We start from the raw sequence: 10769 nt of genomic DNA on the forward strand, positions 1-10769 counted from the left end.
AAACTAATTCTTCAATTAACTCCGTCATTTATTATATGAAAGGAACGATTGGTATAGTTCAAACTGTTTCCACGAATACATCAAAAGTAAACTTCGTGTATATTTTATTAACATTTTAAAATAATTAAAAGGCCTAAAATGATTTTGATTTTTAGATACATACAGTTATGTTTTATGTGGACGGCGGAAATCTAAATTTCTTGCCTACACACGTGATTCATCAGTTGGAACCCTTATATGAACAAAAAAAATATATATATAAAGATGGTAGCAACGATAAACATGACAGATTTTCAGCATTTTGCTACGAAAGTGAAGTAACTAACGCACCGAGATGAAGGCTGTAAAGAGGATTGGAAAGAAAGGCTATACCTGGCAATAGCCTCTGCAAATTGGGAGGATGTCCTTGTTGACAAATTTATTAGGGGACATCCTCACTCTCAGAGTCTGTCACAACTGATCACTTCTAACTTACTGTTGGAGAGTAAGAGACCTGCAGGGGTTATTCTGCCAGTAGATGGTGATACCAGTATACATATATTGTATTTAATTAAACTCAGAACAAGGGTTAATTAGTCAACCACAAATCCTGGTACTGAGATGCAGCCACACTGGTTATCCCAGTCTCATCAAAGGTGATGTGCCACCACAAGGCCCACCAGTAAGGATATCTACTGCAAAAAAATGCCTCCATCTGGCCATCAACCAGGACGTGCACACCAAAGCATTTGCTCTGCTCCTGGACTGGAGAGGCACGGACCAAGGAACTGACCATTCTTTGCCGAGCAGTAAAGCCGGCATAGTCACTGGTTTCAGCCAACCCACAATATCAACACTTTGCTGACCATTGAAGTGGGCAAGGTTAGAGTTACTAACCGTCGGATTAGTATGTTCGGTGTGAACAGCAAGCAATAAGGATAAACTGAAGGAGCCACGTTGGGTTTGGCCACCGGCTTGGGGGAACACAGCAAACTTCTTACATCAAAGAGTTTAATGGTCAGCTCGGCTCTCTCAGGACTGAGTGAAGCATGGAATGAGCTGATGATGGTAAATGGCAAGGAGATGAGTTCCTGGTAGACAAAAAAACTCCAGTGAAGTTGGAGATATCACGAAGCTATCAAAATGTATTGAAAGGGCTACAATATCTGACACATATACCTGTACATAGTTTTAACAGCTCAAAGAAGGAGTGAATAATTGAACTGTGGTCTGAGTGATTTATTAATTTATATATATATACGCTATCCTACCGAAAAATCATGGGACACGGGTAGTTATGAATAAAACGTCTATATTTCAAGAAATTAATAGCGTGTTGGCCTTAATGACTGCTTCAGTGCGTCGTGGAAAACTGTCTACTAATGTCTGGTAGAAAGCTGGTGGTGGTGTACTCCACTCTCTTGAAGCATTAGTAAGCTCCACTACAAGAGGGCCGTTTTGGTCTTGCCGTAATTCTGCATCCCAGTTTATTCCAAAGATGTTCTATCGGGTTGAGGTCGGAGCTCTGTACTGGCCACTGCAATGTTATTCTCTTCAAACTACGCTTTCACAATCCTTGCTTTGTGACATGGACCGTTATCATGTCAGAAGGTGTAAGGGCCGGTACCATAAAATTGCCACAATGTAAGACTCAGCATTCATTTCGAACACTTGTAAAAAATAATGTACACTTTTCAACCATATCTGAATTTTTTTTTTGTCATCATGAAAATCCAGCCATGTAAGTGTTTGAGCATCAACACAAAAGACAACAGATGATTTACAGTACTGCATGGTGAAATAAAGTGTCAATTTTAACATGCAGGTAACTCGCACTATTCAAAATTACTAATAAAACTGATTTTGATTCAAAGTTGACAGTCCCCCGATGGGACAACGGTAAGTCTACGGACTTATCAACGCTAAAATCCAGGGTTCGATTCTCCGTGGTGGATACAACAGATAGCCCAATGTGGCTTTGCAAGCTCATCAGCAATGAAGTGTATGCTGAAGTATTACAAATTAAACGCCTTGTACTACCAACTAGAAAATTACAATATCCAGAGGGCTGGCATGGCCTTGAAGTTAGGACACTTGACTCGTAATCTTCAAGTCGAGGGATTGTTAAGTGCAGGTCCATCCCACTATTCGTTGGTAAATATCCCGATTTATCGGCTGTCAATAAGATATTTAAATGTATTCCTTTTTTATTTCATTAAAAAGGGAATGCCAAAAATTATACCCCAAGCACTAGAGTATTTGCAATTATTATTTTTATGACAAAGCTTTTACACTTACTTTTAAAAGCTGTAAGTTTTTAAAGATACTTATAATTGTTAAATAGGCTGTAATACATTTCTCCATCAACTTCATTGTATTTTTCTCAATTTAAAGTTTCAACAACTTATGAAAAGTGTCGCATCATCAAAAGATCGATATTAAAAAAATTATTCGCATGAGAAGCAGCGACCTCTATTCGTTTCAAATCACAAGGCCCTTGAAGCAAACACAAGTAATAGAAGAGCTTGTGACAATATTATTAGTATCATTAGGAGTGGTAAGTTTGTAATGATTTTGTGTAAAGTAGAATTTTCTTACAGTCGTACTTTTTTAAGAGTAAGTAAAAATGAGCAAATATTGTTCTAATTCTTATTAACAGTATTTCGTGTGTGACTATTTCTTGCGTTTGATAAATTATAATTCACCTCGTCAAGAACCGCTATTGCAGTGTCGCTGTTAAGTGTTACTTACTAGTATTTCGGTATGGATGAACAACAACTTAAATTATAAGTTTATATCTTAATTTGTACCCATAGTAAAGATTTTAATAACGTGAGATATAGAATTTAAAGACAACAACTCGCCTGTTATGCCATCCACTAAGTTACTAAAATTAAAAACAAACAAACTTAGCTTAACAAACAAATATTTGTCATGTTTTCCCATACATTTACTGCTTTCGCAACATCTAAAGGCAAACCACCCTGTTAAAAAAATATAACTACGTTGATTGAAGATGATTCCTACACTACCAAAATTTCTGTCCTCTAAACATCTCGGTCACATCCCCTGAAACCATTAGACTATGATGGATCTATACTGTATAATTCAATTTTAAATTATAAAGTAGCAGCAATATTGCCATCAGTAGTTTATGGACAATGGTCATTTCTCACTATGTTCAAGTGTGTTTAGTTGTGGCTCTTTATGACCAAAGTTATATAACATGAGCTTATCCAAACAAAAAGAAAAATTTTAATCCAGTTAAAATCTAAACTCTAGAAATGGTTTTATCAATTTTTTTCACACTTATTTAGATTAGGTAATTGAAAAAAACAATTTTTTACAGATTGAAAAGTTTGTGATTGACCTGGATAGACTACCTGATTGAAAAATAAAAGTATCATTGTTTTAAAGTGTTCTCTAACATTGAATATAACGTTAAAAGTTTTTATTTTGAAGTATGTTTTAAGTATTAAATTCTTGGTTATTTTGAAGTATGGTTTAAGTATTAATTTCTTGCTTGATAATTCTTTCTCTGAAGAAAATTGTAAGCAAATTTCATTTTTATATTAAAATGAGTACAACATTACTATACAATTTTTTTAGCTGTACTTGTTTTACTATAATTAAAAAAATAATTTAGTTAACAAACCAAACCTATAAAACATTGTGTATAACTTTTACAATAGATTTTATCTGAAATGTTTAAAAAATTCAAGCTTCAGTTTTCTGAATCTTTGATACCTTGGAAATTGTAATACATGTAGAGTGAAACAATAGCTGAAACCTTCGTTTGTAATATGTGGCTGGGGAACTTTACCATTTCTTAGACACCTGAAAACTGTAATTCTACTAAACATTAAAATCTGATCTTATAGCTGTCTGCAGTCAACATATAGAACATTGGTGTGATTTGTCTTTGTTGATGGGAACAAATGGAAGTCACTTCTTGAGGTCAAGGTTTTTTGTTTTGTAGTCTTGGGCATAGTTCCACTGAGAATGTTAGTCTGTTTCGGGAAAATTTAACAAAGAAACAATTTACATGATGGTAATGGAATGTTTCATGATTTTTACAGCTCCACCAATTCTACTTTGTATTGTTATTGAGTAAAAATAACTTTTTCTTTTGTTTGCACTGTTTGGAAGTAAACTTGTTTACTGTCCATTGTTACATTCAAAATGAAATGAAATTCTTATATGAACTATAGACATATATAGGGATTACATCTGTAATAAAAAAAATAAATTGTAATAAAAATAATACAATTCTTTAAGAAAAGAATGACATTTTTTGAATAGTTGAAACTTATGGGCAGTGAATTTGTACAGCAGCAACCTATTTTTTTAGGTGTAGTATGGGTTACATTTCTTTAAAAAAAGTCATGAGTTTGCTTATTTTGTTGACCTAGATTAAATTAACTTTGAATTTACAACTTAACCAGGGCAAAATCCAAATCAGTAGATCTGGTTGTACTAATTATTTATTGTAGATTGTTGTCATTTAGATCTGGGTCTACTGATTGTAATATCAGTACAAAAACAAAGTTATCAAATTTTACCTATTATTATGAGTATAAACTGATCTTTTTTGGTGTAAACTTGGTCAGAAACTTGTATATTTGTGCAAACAATAATCAAAAGAAACAATGGATGAGCTTTACCAACATCAGAATATCTGTCCTCAAGATAGATCGAAGATGACAGCAACTGTTGCATTGCAAGAAGCAGAAGCTTTCTTCTTTTCAGTTTTAGTTTTCTTTTTGGGAACTCTCTTTTCCCTCTATTCCTTTATCTTCAATGGATGTCCCATCAGCTTTGACTGCATTTATTGTGCTTAAAATTTTTTTAAACTTTCACTTTGTAGTTGCGACTAACAGGAGGCGTAAGATTTGATGTTTCCATAGTCTTCTTTATTCACTTACTTTGTTCTATGTTGGAAGATAAAGTAGGAAAAATAATTATCTTCTGGCCAAAAAATGGAAAATATTGGTCAAAGCAACAATAAATAAGTTTTGGATAACTTTTCAGTGTAAAGTTACTAACATTTTGACTTCACAGGCTGGAAGCACTAATCCATAGCTGTAGTTTTAATGCTTTTAGTAAATTCAAAGTTTTTTTTTGAATGTTGTATACTCCAGGTTTATCACCAATCTGGGCTTCCTTGAGATGTGATTTTAGGGTTAAAAATGTTAAATTAAATATGATTGTTTAATTAAACACTTTCAGTGATTTCATACATGAAGTATAATTGTAAAAAATGCAAACAAGCATGACTATTAATACTGAGTGTAATATTCAAGCATAACTAAAGCACAGAGCCTAATAATGGACTTAGATTGACAGGAATGTATGATATTCAGACACAACTAGAGTACAGAGCCTAATAATGAACTTAGATTGACAGGAATGTATGATATTCAGACACAACTAGAACACAGATCCTAATAATGGACTTAGATTGACAGGAATGTATGATATTCAGACACAACTAGAGCACATAGCCTAATAATGGACTTAGATTGACAGGAATGGGCTCTGTGTTCTAGTTTGTCTGAATATCATACAATCTAAGTCCATTATTAACAGGAATGTATGATATTCAGACACAACTAGAGTACAGAGCCTAATAATGAACTTAGATTGACAGGAATGTATGATATTCAGACACAACTAGAACACAGAGCCTAATAATGAACTTAGATTGACAGGAATGTATGATATTCAGACACAACTAGAACACAGAGCCTAATAATGGACTTAGATTGACAGGAATGTATTCCATAGGAATTGAAAATAATGAATACATTTCTGTGTAACTACTTATTACCATTTTAATTTTGTTTAGACTTCTCGTGAAGAAGCCAACACCATGTCTTCTGGCATGGAGACTCTGGGAGTGGAACTTCGAGTCATGTTACAGAAAGCCCGAACTTGGCTGAGAGATAACCAGCTGGTGCTGAGTTGGATAGAAATGTGTCAAGAGCACCCGGTTTTGTCACTGTGTGTCACAGTTGCTGCAAGTCTGTGTTCGATCCCTCTGATAGCTTTCGCAACTTTTATTCTTGGAGTGATGTTAGCGTTGCTGTTTGCTTTCTTATTCATTGAAGGTAAGTTTGATATATGATTCTGTGTGTTATATATACACAAGTAATATCTTTTAGGTATTATAAAACAAGTGTTATATATATAATAGCTGAGTTACCCGGCATTGGACGGTGAAATTATTCAGTAAGTAGACAAAAGCTGTGATGCGAGAAATAAAAAAAACATTTAATCGAACAAAGCTTTATTTGAAATTAGATCGTGTTTGAGCTTGTCTTGTTCTTTGATCCTGAAGTCGTACATCATGTTGCTCCTCTGTTTCTTGTTCTCTGTAAGTTATTTGTCTTAATTTTTGTGCTGGAAGTCTGGTTTGACGTTGTTCAGAAGTTTCTTGTTGTCTATATCCAGCTTGCCTTGATGATTCTGACTGAACTCTGGCTTTGTGCTGTTCAACAGTTTCTTGCTGTCTTTGAGTAGCCTGTGCGTGCATTCTTTTAGTGGCAGAAGACTTTCCATAGAAAGGGCATTTCTTCAGTGGCATAATCACCTGTATCACTAAATAATAATTTTCAATTCACAAAGTTACTAAATCACTTAGCACTATTTAAAGAAAACTGTTTTTGGAAATACTGAATTGACAGCAAGGTGATCTGAGTGTCTCCCGCCATAACACTTTCTATGTGCAAAACGTGCTTATGTTTGTATGTTTATTACAAAAAAATGGCGCAATAATCATTAAATACTACACCAAATACAAAATAAATAGCACCATTAAATTTCTTGTAAAAAAACTGATTATTATAAAGTTATTTTAAAATTTGCAAGTTCAACCGTTCACCCATCTCCACAAGTAAATCCTTTTAGGTTTTATATAATAATTTGGAAAGTAGAGTGTAACAATTCATGTACACAATGAACAATATTTTATTTGAAACTGGCAAGCACTATATAGCTTTCTGTAACTTTTACTGTTCTGTCTAGTATCATATAGCTTTCTTTAACCTTTACTGTCCTGTCTAGTACTAAATAGCTTTCTTTAACCTTTACTGTCCTGTTTAGTATCATATAGCTTTCTTTAACCTTTACTGTCCTGGCTAACAATATATAGTGTTTTAACCTTTACAGTCCTGTCTAGTACCATATAGCTTTCTTTAACCTTTACTGTCCTGGCTAACAATATATAGTGTTTTAACCTTTACAGTCCTGTCTAGCACTATATAGCTTTCTTTAACTTTTACAGTCCTGTTTAGTATCATATAGCTTTCTTTAACTTTTACTGTTCTGTCTAGTATCAAATAGCTTTCTTTAACCTTTACTGTCCTGTCTAGTACTAAATAGCTTTCTTTAACTTTTACAGTCTTGGCTAGTATCATATAGCTTTCTTTAACCTTTACTGTCCTGTCTAGTATCATATAGCTTTCTTTAACCTTTACTGCCCTGTCTAGTACTAAATAGCTTTCTTTAACCTTTACTGTCCTGTCTAGTACTATATAGCTTTCTTTAACCTTTACTGTCCTGTCTAGTATCATATAGCTTTCTTTAACCTTTACTGTCCTGTCTAGTACTATATAGCTTTTTTTAACTTTTACAGTCCTGTCTAGTATCATATAGCTTTCTTTAACCTTTACAGTCCTGTCTAGTACTATATAGCTTTCTTTAACCTTTACTGTCCTGTCTAGTACTATATAGCTTTCTTTAACCTTTACTGTCCTGACTAACAATATATAGCGTTCTTTAACCATTACTGTCCTGACTAACAATATATAGTGTTCTTTAACCTTTACTGTCCTGTCTAGTACTATATAGCTTTCTTTAAGTTAGTCAGGACAGTAAAGGAAAGAACACTATATATTTTGTTAGTCAGGACAGTAAAGGAATATATAGTGTTCTTTAACTTTTACAGTCCTGACTAACAATATATAGTGTTTTTTAGCCTTTACTGTCCTGACTAACAATATATGGTGTTCTTTAACTTTTACTGTCCTGACTAACAATATATAGTGTTCTTTAACTTTTACTGTCCTGACCAGCACTACTTCTCATGGATAGTACTTTAAACTATCTCCTAAGTCTAATTATTACATTTGTTTTATTACGTATATATTAATTAGTTTTTATCCTACATTTTCACTGTTGAATTACTGCCATCTTCAGGGAAGTCCCGAGTAAGGCTATTTTTGTCATGGTAATTACTAGGGTTAAATCCCCAGTCTAATTGTTATCCAATCAAGTGAGTTCTCCTTTGTTATAACTTGACTAAACTATTTGTTTTCTAAAGAAGGTATTCATGTTTGTCTGACTTCCAGATGAACCAAGTGTGTCATTAGTTATCTAAATGTAGAAAGATTCTTTTTATCTTTTTCATGTGTGATTCATAGTGTGTGGTGTCTACTTTAGCATGATGACTACAGATACATCAGTATTATCTAGTCTTATTTGGTTATTGTAACTTTTGTTGGTCTTTTTGTTTCTGCAAGATATTGGCATCTACATCCATGAGGTATGCTGTAAATGGTGTTTCTTACTGTCCTTACGTGGTTTAGTTTGTGTTGTGGCTTCTGAATACTGTTCTGACTTTGAGGTTATTTATAAATGATAAACTTTAAGGTTAAATGAGAAGTGTTTTGAACTGGGTCAAGGTAGTCAAAGGTATTCTAGCTTGATGTTAAGTTTTGTTTAGGCTCGAGGATAATTTTTCGTTAATGTACAGCTCTCCTGATAAGCTCGAATTGTGATCTTGAGTTCTTGAAAATGTTTCAATGATTTTTTAAATTGTGTTTAACTGTTTGAATATTTTGTTTAGTGTAAACAGGTTAGGATGTATTTATTAAATGCTGTGTGAGTACTTCCCATGAAATACAGAAAATTACTAATTGGTTTAAAATATGATAGCACAATTCAGCTCTTAATGAAAACTAGAAGGTAGACATTTTGTTTATTTAAAGTTTATAAAAGGTTGGGGAATTGAGTGAATCCTTAAATTTGATTGTGAAAACTAACATTGGATACTTATTGTAATGTTCAAGTCTTAGTTATGACTGTTGAAATCTTACTAAATTACTTTTCTTGATGCATTTAGATTGTTTACGTCTGCTTTAAAAAAAAGGTTGAACTTGAGATTTATCTTGTGGATCGTCAGTGGGGCATGGGATTTATGATCTACTTATTTCTTCTGTGTTGAAGAACAGTTGATTTGTGATGGATAAAGTGAATCTGGCATTAGTATACACCTTTTGTACTTCCTAGGTTTAAAACTTTACTGGAATAATTGTGCTTTCACAGATTATGACATCTGTATAGATATTTGTCTGTCCGGAACTTTTCATGTAAATTTCTCGATCAAATGCTACAAATCTTGTATTGCTAGAAAGGCCTTTGTCAAAGGAGTCAAGATTGCATATTGACTTTTTCATTCAGAATATCTTACATGTTTTGTTGTTTAGTCAAACCTTTTAGTGCAACAAGTATGCTACAATTTCAACTTTATTTTTTTATTTGTAAAGTGTTTCATACAAACAACACTTAACCCACATCTAATTTCCTTAAAAAAACGAACAACAAAAAACAATTGCTATGGACTTTCTTGACTTGTTTAGGTCTAAAATAAGCATGTGCAGTTCATTCATACGACACTTTGTGAACACACATTCAGATGTTTCTGCATATTCAGCTAAGTTTAACTTATTAAGACTTTACATTCAGTTTGTTTCATAGATTACTATAAGTCATATTCTTCGTTTTTGTGTTTCTTTAAATGATCATAAATGTTTTTTTTACTCTGTACATTATTATATATATACCATTACTATATTTTATAGTTTAATTTACGTGTAGTGTTACTAAATAAAGTTATGTCTACATGTGTTTTTGTCTGACCATGTAAAACTTTTTGAAGTGGACCAGAATTTATCAATCTAACACATAATGCCTGTTAGAAAGTGTAGCTTAAATGATAGAATAAGGAAAATTCAAGCCAAGGGTATAAAAACTACTGCAGGTAGTCTTAAGTAAAGGTTTTTTATAGGTTTCACTGGAAGGCCTGTTACTCTTTCCAGTTTCTTCTGCCTTTCTCTTAACTCTCGTAAGCACTAATATTTTGAATGCATTGTTGAAAAGATAGTTTTCCTGAAAGTAACCAGTCATTTTCTGAGATTTCAGTTTATTGCGTAAGGATCTAATGTTATTCCATCTTGCTAGGGACTCTCTTGACTGCTGGGTTTGTGCTCTTCTGTGGCGTACTCCTGGTCATTGGTGCAGCTGTTGTCAGTATTGGAGCTTCTGCATTAGCTACCCTCACAATGTGTAAGAAGCTACACAACATGATGTTTGGAATAAAGAACGTATTTGAAGATACGCCTGCACGTTCCACTCCCGATAGTTGTCAGGGATCTGTGGAAAAGGACTACGAAGTCGTAAAGTAACGTGTGAGGGCTACTGAACACATTATGAATCTTTACTGACAAAAATGTTGCTTAACTAAACATATTTTAAATGCCACTTGTCAGAGTTCTTTTAGTTACGAAGTAATTAATAAAAGGTTTAAAAGTGTAAGATACTAACATTTACACTGAGTGTTATTAGGGTAATCCTTACTGGATACAAACTAAAACTATTGTATTTAATATTTGAAATTTTTTAACTATTGATTATCCTGGCAACTTTACTTTGTGCATGTAAATGGTTTTTTTTTTGGTCATGAGTGTATATTGTTTTAAAAAAAAAATATATATATATATATATATATA

General features: G+C 33.1%; 1 protein-coding gene across 1 annotated transcript; it reads left to right on the forward strand.

Moving 5' to 3' along the window:
* Positions 1–2527: 2527 nt before the first annotated feature.
* LOC106474312 lies at positions 2528–10709 on the forward strand. Its single transcript, XM_022402630.1, has 3 exons — positions 2528–2595; positions 5828–6089; positions 10222–10709. Exons 1-3 carry the CDS (start codon positions 2548–2550, stop codon positions 10443–10445), a joined length of 534 nt encoding a protein of 177 aa, XP_022258338.1. The 5' UTR covers positions 2528–2547; the 3' UTR covers positions 10446–10709.
* The last annotated feature ends 60 nt before the right edge of the window (positions 10710–10769 follow it).

Source organism: Limulus polyphemus, unplaced genomic scaffold, assembly GCF_000517525.1.
Source record: "Limulus polyphemus unplaced genomic scaffold, Limulus_polyphemus-2.1.2 Scaffold7060, whole genome shotgun sequence".
In the NCBI taxonomy this organism is placed as follows: Eukaryota; Metazoa; Arthropoda; class Merostomata; order Xiphosura; family Limulidae; genus Limulus; species Limulus polyphemus.

Bases quoted from the DNA above. Each gene is read 5' to 3' on its own strand.
- LOC106474312 (XM_022402630.1), top strand. From the start codon at position 2,548: ATGATTTTGTGTAAAGTAGAATTTTCTTACAGTCGTACTTTTTTAAGA. The intron at 2,596-5,827 runs GTAAGTAAAAAT...AATTTTGTTTAG, and splicing joins ACAGTCGTACTTTTTTAAGA to ACTTCTCGTGAAGAAGCCAA. The intron at 6,090-10,221 runs GTAAGTTTGATA...CCATCTTGCTAG, and splicing joins TGCTTTCTTATTCATTGAAG to GGACTCTCTTGACTGCTGGG.